Consider the following 15927-nt stretch of genomic DNA (forward strand, 5'->3'; position numbering starts at 1 on the left):
ATAACATAGGTCAGGGGTAGGCAACCTTGGCTGTTTTATGACTCGTGGACTTCAACTCCCAGAATTCCTGAGCCAGCCATGCTGAGGGGAAAGGGAGAGCTTTCCATGCTTGCCATGCTGGCTCAGGAATTCTGGGAGTTGAAGTCCACGAGTCATAAAAGAGCCAAGGTTGCCTACCTCTGACATAGGTTTAGTCTGGCAAGATTCTGTCTGTTGTTTGTAAGCAAATAAAGAACTGAACTCTGGCTGAATTGTTTCACATCATTTTTGGGCTTAGCTTCACACGGAGATAAGATTCAAACCAAAATCCTGATCCACCCTTTAGCCTTTCAGTTACTTTGTTTTACCATTTATCTGTGTCATCACTTTCTCAAAAGTTAAGAGAATGCTGGGCTCCTTTGAGTTTTTATTTAGCTAAGCTTCAGAGTCAGCACTTTGTCCACCAAATGATCAAATTTTGTCTACAATGGCTTTTTTTAAAAAAAAAAAAATCCCTTACTGTAATCTACTGACAACAGTCAATTTATGTTTCAATTCATCATAGGGCTGGTTGGAAGCAACTTTACATCTGTCTCCTGAGGTGCTAGTTCTGAGATAGCAACTGACTCTTAAGCTCTATTTCCATTGAGTTTCCAAGCACAGCATTGGGTGTGCAATGTTATTAGTAGATTAGGTTAAGAAAGATCATGGGGATAAAGAGAAATAACATCTGCATGTTATGTATCAAGGTTTTGTTCCCTAGCCAACATTCAATTCAACAGTTTCCATACCTGCTTGAGTTAAAAGTGGTGTATAAGGGACTTTCGGTTCTATTGCACTCATTGGCGGAGGTAGCAAGGGGTTGGCAAAACTGCGGAGGGGATGTGTAGGCCGGACACATGCAGTAGGAATAGTCCTGCTTGGAGGTTCCTCACTGCTTGGATGTTCAGGCTGTGTTTGCGGTAACATGGAACTTTGTGGTGTGGCTGGTCCTTCACTCACTGCTGTAAGAGAAGAGGAAAGAAAATGTAACCAGTCTGAAAGCCCATTAGAGCTGTAAGCTCACTTAGACATAAAGAAATATTGCTCCCTTGTCACCATGGTGATTTGTTCCTGACTTTTTGTTTTTGTTTGAAGACTCTGGAAAGTTGTTTTAGGCATGCGAGTGTATTTCACATGTCATAATCTGCTCTGAATATTTTATAGATGCTCAGTGCAAAAGCCTCCTGGAAAACCTGGCAAAATAATCTTTTTTAAGAGTCACATCTTTATCTCAACTGTTTAGATTATGATTGATGGAGAACATGAGCTGAACTATTCCTCAGACAGATCTGTGTGCTAACAGGGATTATTCATTGTCTTTTCAGTAGTCAATAACAGTGTGGTCTCTTCAAAGTAGCAATGTATCTTAAGGAATTCATTTCTCTATAGCAGTGAAGGGTACCATTCTTTTGCCCATAAGCAAGTTAAGGGAATTCTTAGGTATGCTATTGGGATATCAGTTAAGAGCTGATATCTCCTCTTAATAATTCCAATCACAGAGAAAGATTGTTTGTAAACTCTCCACTATCAACTCAGTTTACAGTGATTTACTTTGTCCCATAAACTATCCATGACAATTCATGAGAATCAAACCGATAGTAATGGTGCCTCATCTCTTCATTATCCTTTCTACCAAACATTTGTACTCTGCCTCTTAATCTTCAGATTCAATTCTGAAGAACTTTAGCATTTGCCTCAAACCAGAAGTGATTCTTCCAAACACAATTCTTACAAATCTTTAGCAAGATTTATTGATAAAAATGGTATAAAGTTACAAGAACTCCAGCAATTGAACTATTTCCTAATTAGGACTAATTTAAACTCATGTAGATTAAGGTGGAGATGATCTGATTTTTCTTTCTGATAACCTCCTTATGATTGGGTAAGAAGGCAAGTATTTCAGTGATAACCTAGAAACTAGCAGCTAGCTCATTCTATAATAGGGATCTTCAAACTTGGCCCTTTTATGACTTCTGGACTTCAACTCCCAGAATTCCTCAGCCAGCATGCCTGACTGAGGAATTCTGGGAGTTGAAGTTCACAAGTAATAAAAGGGCCAAGTTTGAAGACCCCGTTCTATAACATCTCTTTATCAATCTGCAATTAATCATTACAATTCAATCCAAATGTTATTGCAAACTTCAGAACTTCAGTTGTGGTATGGTACCTCACTATCACCTAAAGCAGAGCTCCTCAACATTTCTGGGTTGGTGGCCAGGGGAGAAAGGGAAGAACAGGGAAATGTGTGTGCATATGCATGCACATGTGCAAATGGGTGCGTGCATAGCAGCAGAGCTAGCACTCATGCACATGTGAAAGTGGGCCGCGCGCACCCATGGCAGGGCTGGTGGAGGCACCGGCACCTGTGTACATGCACAAATGGGCTTCTAGTGTGTGCAAACAGGCCGCTAGCATCTGCACATAGGCGCAAACAGGTTGCTAGTGCTCATTTGATGCTGGTGGTGGTGCTAGTACTCACACACATGTACAAATGGGGTCCAGTGGCCAAGAGGCTACAGGCCGGTACTGGGCCACGGACCACAGGTTGCAGACCCCTGACCTAAAGACTAATTTATGTCAACCAGTCCCTGGGTGGGAAGAATGTTTTACGTCCACCATCTTTTCCATTAATATGTTTAATTCTCGTGACCATTTCTATGTAATTTTAATGTATTGCTTATTATACCTTACATTTCTGTTTTTTCTTTTACTGCAAACTGATTCATCTGATAAACTTCTGAGAGTCGTAATGGAATTTATTTTTGTGTTTCTTCACAAAGCCTATTGCATGCAGGTCCATTTGTATAAACTAGGATGCATTGTTATGCTCATTAGGCAGATGAGCTTAGAGATTTTTTTATTTGCTGCATAGATCAAGGAACTTACACATGGCACATTGTTGCTGGTTTGGTAAAGCAGACTACAGAGATTAGTTGGGCTCATCCCTCATATTCTATCAAACTAAGGACAATATGGAAAAAGAAGGAATAAGGAGAAAAACTGAGGACCTGCTTAGAAGCAATCAAATAGAAAGCTGATTCATCTCTGCAGTGAATATTAGTGAAACCCAAGAGCTCATTCAAGGAGTGAAGAAAACAAATTTAGGTAGGCTGATAGTACTGATCTTATTTAAAAATTAGACAACCTGTGACCCATTTGGTCAATGTTTCAAAGATATTTCCTTACCTAAACATGAATGAATGAGCACAGGCAGGAAAAAAACAAAAAACAAAACAGCAGGAGCAACTTTTAACTTCCTGCTGGCTTCCCCATTGACTTTCTTTGTGGAAAGTTAGCAGAGATTGTTGGAAATGATGATTATATGATTGCAGCTGACTGTGACAGCACAACAGCAGTGAAGCAGCTACAACTTTATAAATTTTATAAAGTAGTAAAGCTGGGAGAAAAATCTAACAAATAAATAAATCTTGCCATAGGAGTTGTGAGTCCCATTTTTGGGATGCATTCCATTTGAGGTATGTTGATTCAAAAATTGTTTTATGAGGCACAGATTCACTTGGTTATAAACAAACAGACTCGAGAGATTTAGCTGTATATAGTCTATATATTACTCTTAGGCAATGTAGACCATTGTGTTAAGGTTAAGGTTAGGGCTAGGGTTAGGGTAATGTCTTCTTCTGTTGTTTTCCCCCTCTATTTTCCTTTTCCCAGTGAACTCTTTTTTCTATGTAGAATTTCAACTTGAGTATTCTGAAATGGAATTTCTTATTAAAACCTTCCATATGCATTGATTATGCAAGTAATTCCTGTGTTCACTGATCGGCACAATTTTTATTACATTTTGTATTTCAAGGCTTTATGCAGGATAACCCAAATAATTTTGTTTTTGATCTTCATAAGGCTGGGCTGTAGGGAGAAATCCTAGGTAGGAGATTAACAGGATCCAAGATGAACCAACTGGTAGGAATCAGGAGGTTCAGTCTGATGTATAAGTAACATAATGAAAATCTAACAACAAAATATTCAATGTCCCCTAACACAGGTTTGGTCGCAAAATACTATTTAAAAAAGAGTAAACATCTAATAGTTGAAGCTCTCAGAATTATTGGTCCAATCCAGCTTTGCATCTGAATCTTAGGGAAATAAAGAAGTGAGAATGCTGTGATACTTAAATGATTAACCATTTTATTAACTTTTAACTGTCTTTGTCTTTAAGATGGGCACAAAAACTTTCTTGTTTTTGTTGTCAATATTTAAAATGATTCTGCTTTTGAATTTTTAAGCCATGAAATTGAGTACAATCAAAGTTAGGAGTCAATTCAGGACTTTCGGTTTGCCGACAGCCATAAATGGACGCCTGGAGGACGGCTCCCATCTTCCACGTCCAGATTCCCATCGCTGAGGGGTCCTAAAAGGACCTAAGAGTCACCCTGGAGGGGTGTCCAGACAGAAGGGGCTTTTGCAGAAACATGGGGGGGCAGCAAACCCCTCGTTAGTGCCTGCATTCCCTTTGTACCGGTGGACGAAAGACTGACCATAGGAATATGGCCAGCTCCTAGGCTGCAGACAGCCAAAGTCAAAGCTACCATCAGGCAACATTAAAGCAGCGTGAAAGAGACGAGGGTAAGATGTACCTTAATCATCTTCTCTTGTACCTTAATCATCTTCTTTTCACCTAAGTAAGCTGCTAAGTACTTTTCCCCCTGTGAAGAGGGAGGGGGAATTTAACCCTCCTTTCGGAAGGCGGCGAACAAACTCAGGGGTGTGGGTTTTTTTGGAAACAACATTTAAGAAAGAAATAACAAAAGAAAAGAACTCTTAAAGTACTTGGACACCCAGTGGCTAAATTTGAAATTGCAATTCTGACTTTCTCTTTAAATAAAAACAAGAAAATATTTAAGAAAATAAGATAAAGAGTAACCTTGAACATCAGATGTGAAAGCTTACAATGGAAGAGTTTCAAAAACAAATTCATGTTCTGTGGGAAATATCTTACCAAACTTATCAGCTCCTTTCTACAGCTGGCGATGAAATAAGAGCTTTTGGAAAAGAATTAGAAAGTATCTTGATGGAACAAACTCAAATTCAAACTGTGACTACAACTAATATTTTACTGGGACAGAACTTAATAGAAGAAATTGAACAATTACATACACTGACAGAAGAATTAAATAGTCAACAAATACAGGTTTTTGAAGATGGTGATGGAGAAAATATGGAAGGAAGTTTATTTGAACCAGGACAATTGTACCAAGAGGTGAAAATAATGAGATTTGGTGCTGTTGGCAGATTCTTTAATTCTTCAATGGTGGAGTCTGAGGGTCCACTTCAATATGAAATAGTAATACAAGAATGCTTTGATGACCCTGAGGCAAAGAAACGTAAAATGGCATGGCAAAGGAAGAAAGCAAGAATAGGATTGAAGAAATATGAACATTTTTAGGAGGCCAAATAGATAATATTAAAATAGACAGGATGGTACAGGGATTACGAGAATGTTTTGATGAGTAGATAAAAATATTGATTAACTAATAAAAAAATTAATAATGCATACCAAGCAATAAAAATAAAAAAAATAAAATACAAATGTATGAATATTAACATTGAAATATTGAGTTTTTTCTAAATGATATGGGTTAAGATGTATATATGCCAAAATGATAAGAATATAACTAATATATTTGGATGCAGAGACATGAAGGATGCATCGAATGTTAAAATGGAACAAATTTTGGTTAATTTTTAATATGTGGAAACTATAAATGAGAAATAAGAATATCTTATTCCCCTCCTCTTTTCTTTTTCTTCTTTTCTTTTTTTTTCTTTTTTTCTCCTCCTTCTGATTTGTATTTTAGTGACTACTATTTTAAATATTGTATAATTGTTATAGATATGGAAATGAGATAAATGAGAACTGGATTACACTACTAGATATTGAAGAGAATTGTATAAAGGAAAAAGAGATTTTTTAGTGATATGAAATTGAGAAATCTTAAATGTTTTAATTTTAATATCAATGTAAAATTAAGCTAGAAAAAATAGATAAGGTGTTTGATGTTTTAAAGATGGAATGTTAAAATATGAAATATACTAAAAGATTGATGGATATATATTCAAAAAATAAAATAAAATAAACTATTAAATGTTTGATGGATAGCAATAAGAAATATGTTAAATTAGATAAGAGATAGTATATATTGAAGAAAAAAGAGAGAGGAAGTATTGGTTATAATAATGTGGAGATCTGTAATAATATGTATACATACATACATACATACATACATACATACATACATACATACCCCCCCCACACACACACACACATACTCTGGGGAAATCTTTAAAAATAGGTGTCAGAGATGGTTATCATTTTAAATCAAATTTTGAGCAAACAGCTATCTGCAAATCAAATATATGCATTCAGATCAAGCTCGGGAAACCTGATAAACAAATCTGTAGGAATTTAAGAAAATTAGCTATAAATTGTATGTGTTTCAAGTTTTACAAATGAAACTAACTGCATCTAACAGTCATCCCTAAGGAAGATTAGGAAACTTGCTATGTGTCATCATATCACAAATATTTGTTTGTATTTGTGTTGCAACATTGCATTGATATACATAAAGGGAGGAGGAGTTAGTGCTGTGATGTCACTAGACATTTTTGTCACCTGCCTCCACCCTGATTGCAGATTTCTATTCAACATAGACATTTGCTTTCTACAATGGTATCTCAGATTTGAATGTGAATTTTGCTTCCCAAAATGGATAATTGATTAAGCTGCTTTCTTCCCATGGCAGAAATTAAAGACAAAGACTCTGCATGTAAGTCTCAAGTTTAGTCTTGACAAGCCCCGTGAAGATTTTTGATCGAAAGCTCAAGAAAGTCTTTAAAGAAGAATGCTGAGTTGGACTTAATAATAATTTAATGCTACACATGGGTAATGGAGCATTGATCTTTCCCTGGTATCAAGTAGTACAAAACAATGGACCACTATTTAATATTTCCTATACTTGGAACATCTGCAGTCTTCCAAACAATTTGCCTTCCACTGTTTCTAAGTTAAGTATTATTATCATAACTGTCCTCTCAGACCTGGAGAATTATCCTCTTCTATAGCATCAGCTTGCAGGTTCAGCATTTGAGGTTACACTGGTATAATAATAATACTAAGGGTTGCTTCTGCCATTATTATTTGTTACTATCCCCATGTTTGCTGTCAATCCTATGAACTGGAATTAATGCAAAAATTGAAGCAGAAATAAAAGCGAAGGGCAATCGAGCCACAAGAGGTTGCCATGCACAGCAACATCCCAATTTCCCTCCTACTTTTGCCACTTATTTTGTACGCAGGCCGGATGATTGCAGGCTGATTAATACAACTTTGGCCGACCAAATGCCTGCAGTCTAGACCATTCTGCCAATGTGATACAGGAATAACTTCAGAGGGCCACCTGCAGAGAAATGAGTGTCTGGTTCAATTTTCATGTCCATTTGTTGCTTGGTTACAACCCTTGCAAGGACAAAAATCATGTCAAATGATGATTGTACCTTTGCACTTATTCCCATCAGCAGCTGCTCCATTGGCCCCCAAGAAAACAAAGTTAAATGCAACAGCCACAGGAAGAAAACCAAGGCCTGATAATGAGTAATCATTTCAAATTAAAGAAACCCCTGGCACGGCCATTAGAGTAACACACTTTTTGTTATATGTAGTGGAGCGATGCAAAAACCAGGTTGATAACACTGTCACAACCCATCGTAATAATGCACAAAAATAATAGTTGGTTAAACTTCCTTTAATCTTATTAATAATTAAGCAAAGAATTCCAACAGATGCAATGGTTATCTGAGCAGTCCATTTAAAGGTAAAGGTAAAGGTTCCCCCGCACATACGTGCTAGTCGTTTCCGACTCTAGGGGCCGGTGCTCATCTCCGTTTCAAAGCCGAAGAGCCAGCGCTTGTCCAAGGATGTCTCTGTGGTCATGTGGCCAGCATGACTAGACACCAAAGGCGCACAGAACGCTGTTACCTTCCCACCGTAGTGGTCCCTATTTTTCTACTTGCATTTTTACGTGCTTTCGAACTGCTAGGTTGGTAGAAGCTGGGACGAGTAACAGGCGCTCACTCTGTTATGCGGCACTCGGGATTCGACCCGCCAAACTGCCGACCATCTGATTGACAAGCTCAGTGTCCTAACCCACTGAGGTTCTTGCAAATTATAGATCTGACCAGACTTCTCAGTCTGATAAAGTTTCCCTGTATGCTGTACTTGGAATTCTAAAACTTCCTGCCTAGCAAGAAGGAAAAGGAGAAGACTCAATTTGTATCAAGTTTCCTCCATAAGTTAATGTCAGGCATGAACAATCAGAGCCACATGTAAAGTATTCAATTGGCTGTTTTATTGCTCAGCTTATAACTCAGGAACTTTCTCAGGCTTGCAGTTTGCACCTGGGTCAGACCAGAAAAGATTTAACGGCATTGGAGGGGGTCAGACTTCACTCTCTTATGCCCATGTATGGATACCAGACTAATTCCCCATTTGATGCTCCCTGTGGCTTGGCCAGATTTTTTCCGACATCTATTCCTCCAATAAAACTTCTCTTGCCTTCTGTTGCTAGTTAGATGTGGCCAAGATAGCTTCAGGATAAGTTCTTTTTTCCCTCTTCTTTAATTAAAAGAAACTTGGAGACAGTTATTTAAGTGGTAGAAATAAACTACATGAAAGGAGCACCCATTTGTGTTCTCCAATAATCAGGTCAGTCAATGACCCATGCAATGGTACTATTAAAGATATTGAGAAGATATTGAGAATTTAGATCCAGTTATGACATCTTTCACATGGTCCCTGCCATCTGTTCTGCTAGATAGGCTTCGGAACATACTGTAAGGACAGCCTTGCTTACTTAATGTTATAGCTGTTTACATTTGCTCTTCCCACCATGAATTGGGGAATGTTTGATGAACAAATGACTATTAGCACTACTCCACTGTATCAGAGCTATTTTGACCATAGTTAACAATGATGCTGTGATCACTATATCATTTATAATTAGATCATTGTGTGAAACTGTCTTGGAAGATTTTCAGGCTACTAAAATTCACAGCAGTCTTCCTACGCTAGTGGCATACTGGAGCCACAAACCTAAAAGGGACAACTGCAACAGTGGTTTAAAAGTTAAAGCACTGTTGAATTCACAGAGGTTAAAATTCTCTCAATTCTTATGCCATTGGGCATGGTTTAGGTTTATGGTTTAGGTTTAGGTTTAGGTTTATTAAATTTATATGCCGCCCTTCTCCCTGAGGACTCAGGGCGGCTCACAACAATAAAAAGTTAAAAGATATAAATACAAAAATTAAAAGAGGATTAAACAGTATAAGAAATAAGAACAATTTAAACCAATAAAAAAACAAATTTAAAAACTATGATCAGTCCAGGCCCGCTTGTTGGAATAACCAGGTCTTTAGGTCACGGCAGAAGGACCGAAGGTCAGGGGCCATCTGCAGCTCCAGGGGCAGTTCGTTCCAGAGGGTCAGTGCGCCCACAGAGAAGGCTATCCCCCTGGGGGTCACCAGCCGGCATTGCCTGGCCAACGGCACCCTGAGGAGGCCGACTCTGGGAGCAGACCGGGCGATGGGAGGTTGACATTAGCAGCAGGTGGTCTCGCAAGTACCCCGGGCCTAAGCCATGTAGGGCTTTAAAGGTGATTATCAGCACCTTGAATTGCACCCGGAGGGCAACCGGAAGCCATTGCAGCTCGTGCAGGAGTGGTGTAACATGGGAGTATCGAGATACTCCCATAAACATCCGCGTGGCCGCATTTTGCACCAGTTGAAGCCTCCGGGCGCACTTCAAGGGCAGCCCCATGTAGAGAGCATGGTTACTATTTAGTGGTCACACAACTCAGACTGAGAGTTTCCAGAACCCATATACTTTGGCTAAAGCAGGGGTGTTCAACCTTGGCAACTTTTAAGACTTGTGGACTTCAACACCCCATGCTGGCTGAGGAATTCTGGGAATTGAAGTCCACAAGTGTTAAAGTTGCTAAGGTTGGACACCCTTGGGTTAGAGGTTACCAGCACTCTGCTTCTTTACATACTGAGAACAGACTGTTGAGATTTGGCTGGCTAGTTGCTTGTTTGCAAAAATAAAATAAAATTCATGGCTGGTGGTTCAAAATATCTAGGAAGGGGGTAAAACCATTGGAAATCTCTAGGCAATAACTACACGTGAGTGTAACTTTGCCATTAGCTCTAGCTCTAGCTCTAAGCTCCTAATAATAGGCTTTCTGTTTTAATAATCTGGAGGCATTACAGGAAGCCAAGGGCATTAACATTTGCCAGAGCTTTCTTTTGTATACTTAAGCTCATTCCTCTAATGGTTGGAGAACAAAGGTGCTTTTGCTTATTTTGTTCTTAGCAATCCTTCCAAATCAGACTATTGCTAGAGAGGGGGTTGAATTGCCTGTTTAAAATGATAATTTGTCTGGATTGTACTTCTAAAGCTCAGGGGCTCTATAAATCAGTTTGAAAAGTAAAACAAGAATTATGCCTATTTCGGTCCAAGTCTCAAACATTACTTCATCTCAGACAAATCACACCACATGACCTCAAAGCAGGTAGTTGAAAGTGCCAGGAAAAAAAAAAATCCAAAGAGCTGTAGAATTTGGAAATCATCTGATCCATTGATAGGAAACTCTCAACCTGTAGCTATTCTAAAGACGGCATTTTATATATTCTTGGGTAGTGATATCACCAGATTTTCTTTTTTTCTTAGGTCTGCCAACATACAAGGAGACCAAACAAGCGTTTCAATCATTTCAGTGTTTGCAAAATGCAAATGCTTCTGCTTAACTCCCTTCAAATTGGGAGCCATGGAAATCATAGTGAAATGTGGAACCCGGCCAAAATTTCCCTAGTCAAACTGAACAGGATTTATAAGGCTTCACCTTACAACTATGTAGCATCCTGGTTTGTCTTCAAAATTAGGGCAGGTAAAAAAAAATCTTTTTTCCTATCTGGACCGAGATACCCTACGCACAGTCACCCATGCGCTTGTGACCTACCGGCTAGACTACTGCAACACTCTCTACATGGGGCTGCCCTTGAGGACCACGCGGAGGCTTCAACTGGTGCAGAATGCAGCTGCGTGAGTTGTTATGGGAGTTTCCCGATACTCCCGTGTAACACCTCTTCTCCGTGAGCTGCATTGGCTTCCAGTTGCCCTCCGGGTGAGATTCAAGGTGCTGGTAATGACCTATAAAGCTCTAAATGGCTTGGGTCCAGATTATCTAAGGGAACACCTGCTGCCGGCATCAACTTCCCATCGTCGTGTGCGCTCCCACAGGGAGGGCCTTCTCAGGGTGCCGGCGGTTAAGGAGTGCCATCGGGTGATCCCCAGGGGGAGGGCATTCTCTGTGGGCGCGCCTGCCCTTTGGAATGATTTACTGGTGGAACTTCAGACCGCCCCCGATCTGCGTTCATTTCGCCGGGACCTGAAAACCTGGTTTTTTGATCTATCAGGCCTGGACTGAAGGGGTTTTAGCTTTTAATATTGTTTTAATTGTTGGGCTTAATTAATTTAATCTATTTTAATTTTATACTATTTTTATATTGTATTTTACGCTGCCCTGTAAACCGCCCTGAGTCCTTCGGGAATAGGGCGGTATAAAAATTTAATTAAATTAAATAAATAAATTGTTTGCTTTGTTGAGAGAAGATCTGCAAGATCTGTGGACTCAACAGCCCTTGTTTTCTAAAAGTAGTAAGGTGACCTCTTTCATCTTGGCTAATCGCATTGCAGGGTTATAGGGCTCTTTCACTAAACACCAAGGAAATAGCCATTTCCTTTTCAAAGAGTTTCAAGGCTGCTTTTGAGTGTGCTGGTCTTTGTTACAGAACAGGAGAAGAGATCCTAGAATTTAAGAGTTGAAAAGATCCATTTAGATCACTGAATCCAGCTTCCTGCTCATTACGGGAGCCCAAATTAAAGCATCCCTGACAAATGGATGCTTGGAAATTGAATACATCCAATAAATTGATCCTACCACTGCAATGGCCTAGCACTTAAGATTCTGGGTTTGTCGACCAGAAAATTGGCTGTTCGAGACCTAAATAACTGCATGTTGGGGCTAGTTCCCATTCCTGCCCCCAGCTCCTGCCCATCTAGCAATTCAAAAGCATGCAAATGCAGCTAGATAAATAGGTACCATTTCGGTGGGAAGATAACAGCTTCTGTTCATCTTGGTGTACTGTCATGATGGCCACATGACCACGAAAGCGTCTTTGGAGAAAGCTGGCTCCCTCAGCTAGGAAACAGAGATGAACACCAGCTCCTAGAGTCGGACATGACTGGACATGGGAAACCTTTCCCTTTTTTTTATCACTGATCTAGGTAATTTCTTCTGCTGTCCAATAGTTCATCAGTTTTTTTTAAATAATCTTCAGTCTGAATCTGCCTTTTTAAAACTTATATCCATATTCTGTGTCCTATATTCTGGAATGAGAGTGAGTAAATCTGGATCTTCCTTTTTGCACTCTAAAACTTCCTAACAATCAAGGATAATGTCAGACACACACTTACCAAAGTGTTGACATGCATACCTCACCCTGGCTAGTACCGTTGTTTGGCAAAAATTGAAAGAGTATTTTTCCCCCCCATTGGTACTAATGTCCACAACACAGTCACCGGAGTACAAAATACACAAGGCCCCTTCTTTCTACTTCTGGATATACATGTATATTCTGTGAACTAATTCTGAATTCATGAAAGTCTTTTGCTTTGACATTTTGTATAAGCTAGGTAAATTTTTGGGCAAAAGTAGCCTTTGGGATTTCTGGGCAAAACACAAGAATACATCTTTCCTTCAACTGAGAAACTAAGTATAAGGCATACTTTTTCATGACATACATAACTTTCTCTGTTTTCCCCCATCTTCTCTCCTTCAAACGTATACTTTTCTTTGAGATGTATATAGAAGTCTCTGTTTTCAGCCTGTTCAATCACAACAGGAATGCTTAGCTTTTTTCTTATAGGTCCAGAAGATCTGGGCTGCTAAAATCCAAGCCATCGTTTGATGGCAGCAAAGAATTAGAGGGTTTTTATTAGGCTTGCCTGAGATGTTAGGAGTAGAGCCAAAAAATGAGCAGTCCAATGAGGTGGACAACAGGTGAGTCTACCAGAAGTGGGTGAATGGAGGCAACATTTAAAAGATCTGGACTGTATGCCATCAGAGGTGTGAGATGCAGTGGATAGGCAAGCTGCATTGTGTAATCTGGTGGACATACAAAACATTGCACCTCCAGCATAAATTCTCAGTGATGTCTGGTAATGCAAGTTGTTTTTTCTCTTACTATTCTCAGCTTGAGCAAGACCCGTTGTTGTCATTTGCGATGTTCTGACTTGGTTCTCCTCCATTGTTTGCATGGCCTAATGCTTTTGTCTTTTTGTTGTCTGCTCAGCCAGGAATGGATCAAACAGAATGGAAACAGGAATTGGCAATAGCCAAAGGCTGGGGACCATGGTGACCTCAGGCATGTACAAGGAGGATGTATGAGGAATGGGGAAAGCTCCGGCTTAGACCCCCCATCCATTTTTTTTCTGCAGCGACATGTGGTGTGAGCCTTTTGAACAAGCCCTATTTGTTGGCCTGGAGAACCCTCATCGAAAAAAGCATTTTTTTTTCTTACATTGGCTGCAACAACAGTCTCGTTATTCAAAGTGCAGGGAATTAAAACACATTCATCCTCAATATCTTAGAAAATACCATACATATGTCTCCATAACACTCCTTGCACACCGTGAAGCTGATCTATAGAATGAGATTACTTTGACAAAATAGCCACGTTTTTTTCCCCTCCTAGCAAAAAGCATTAAAAAAAGAAGTCAATATAAAGCCATTATTTTGGACTATTGCTACCAGCTATTTTTGACAGTGGTCAATATGGCAGACAGGTTTAACATCTGAACTCTGCCAGTCTCTCTTATTTTCTTCTATTTCTCTTGCAGCAGATGGTTGAATGGATTTTTTTTCCTTGAGGGTGATTTTTTTTCCTCCAGCCCTGATATCATCTACTCCTACCTCCCCATTTATCTAAAATAGATTTCAAAAACAGACAAAGAGAAATCCAAATACGGCCCATTGGGCAGAGTGAATGGCTACACTCAATGGTGAAGCTCTCTCTAATGTGATTCCATGTGATGGATTTGTAGGGTGGCTCTTTCCAATCAATAGAATGTTCAGTCATGTAATAATGCAGGGCGAGTTACTTGGAACTGAGTTACTGCAACACACCATTTGTACTTGTCTACAAAGGGGTAGGGATCTCAGCAGCTTACGTTAAAAATGTCTGCTGCATTTATCTAGCGTGCCACTGCTTTGCAAATGAATTTATAAAATCACTGCCATTGGTTTCTCCAGGTTGACCTGGCTTTCTTCTGCAATTTTGAAAGACACCAGGACTACATCTTTTCCCTTGGTAACTCAAGTGTGTAATCTGCATAGTTTCATATTCCCGCTACCATCTTTAAATCTAGTCCCTGGGTCCTTGGACCATGGCATTTACTATATTAGTCTGAGATATCTTAATGAGCAATTTAATACACAGAACATAGAATAAGAGGGTTGGAAAGGACCTGGGGGCATTTTCTAGTCCAAACACCTGCTCAAGCAGGAGACCCTATAACAGTGATGGTGAACCTTTTAGAGACCGAGTGCCCAAACTGCAACCCAAAACCCACTCATTTATTGCTGGGTGCCAGGTGGGCATGGCCTACTGGGTGGGTGTGGCTGTGGTGGTCATGGAAGAATGGGTGGGTGTGGCCAAGGTGGGTGTGGTCACCTCAATGTCTCTCGTGGAGAGGGACACCTGTGGGGGGCAGCTGGTTGAAGAGGGACAGTTGCCACCTCTGAGGCATGGCACGGGTGCCCACAGGGAGGGCTCTGAGTGCCGCCTCTGGCACCTGTGCCATAGGTTCGCCACCACTGCTCTATAACATTCTGGACAAAGGGCTGCCCAGTCTCTTTTTGAAAGCCTCCAGTGATGAAACATCCACAACTTCTGGAGGTGAGCCATTCTACTGATTAACTGTTCTTATTGTCAGGAAATGTCTCCTCAGTTCTAGGATGGATCTCTCTTCTTTGTGAGGTTGACACTCTCTTCTTTGTGAGAACTCATCAAATATTAGAATGCTGCTGTCATGTCATCTTTAATCCTTCTATTTGTTAGACTAGACATACCTAGTTTCCTCAATCATTCATCATAGTTTAGTTCACTTATCATCTTTGTTGCTCTTTTCCATACCCTTTTTCTACATTTTAATTTTATTTTTTAATTAAATTTTAATTTCTACATTTATTTCATGTGTCAGGTGCCACATTTCAATCAAGCCCAAACATTGTTGCTGCTGGTTTGCACTGGAACATCTAATGTGACAAAGACTTCAAAGTATTGATGTTGTTTCTTTTCAAAAAAAATATGCATCAGATTAGCAGGGCATCCAAGACAGCAGAAAACACACACACACACACACACACACACACACACACACAGATCTTCTGCTGTCTTGGATGCCCTGCTAATCAATGTCTGTCTGTCTGTTTCTCTCTATATATAGACAGACAGACAGACAGACAGACAGACAGACAGATAGATTGATAGATAGATGATAGATAGATACAGTAGATATAGATATATAGATAGATATATAGATATAGATATAGAGAGATAGAGATAGAGATAGAGATAGAGAGATATAGAGATGTATAGATATATAGATGTCAGGAAACAAATATAGTGTAAAGTTCAGGGTGAGCTCTTTTGGGATTCCTGAAGTAAGTCTGTAACCAAGCATGGGAAAAATAAGAAAAACACTTACTTGACAAGTTTGTTACATGTCAATAGTAACACATTGTTTTCATCTGGTCGCTTGTGAGCACATCATGC

At 39.6% G+C, this 15927-nt stretch overlaps 1 protein-coding gene across 1 annotated transcript in view; it reads right to left on the bottom strand.

Annotated features, from left to right (window-relative positions):
• DCC (DCC netrin 1 receptor) overlaps positions 1 to 15927 on the bottom strand; it is a gene marked incomplete at its 5' end in the record, with an annotated part of 1142764 nt that overhangs the window by 21946 nt on the left and 1104891 nt on the right. Inside the window, one exon of the mRNA XM_083355563.1 lies at positions 771 to 983. Coding sequence (XP_083211689.1) covers positions 771 to 983 — 213 coding nt within the window. The remainder of the gene's footprint in view (positions 1 to 770; positions 984 to 15927) is intronic.

The sequence above is a fragment of the Vipera ursinii genome, assembly GCF_947247035.1.
Source record: "Vipera ursinii genome assembly, chromosome: 2".
NCBI lineage: Eukaryota > Metazoa > Chordata > Lepidosauria > Squamata > Viperidae > Vipera > Vipera ursinii.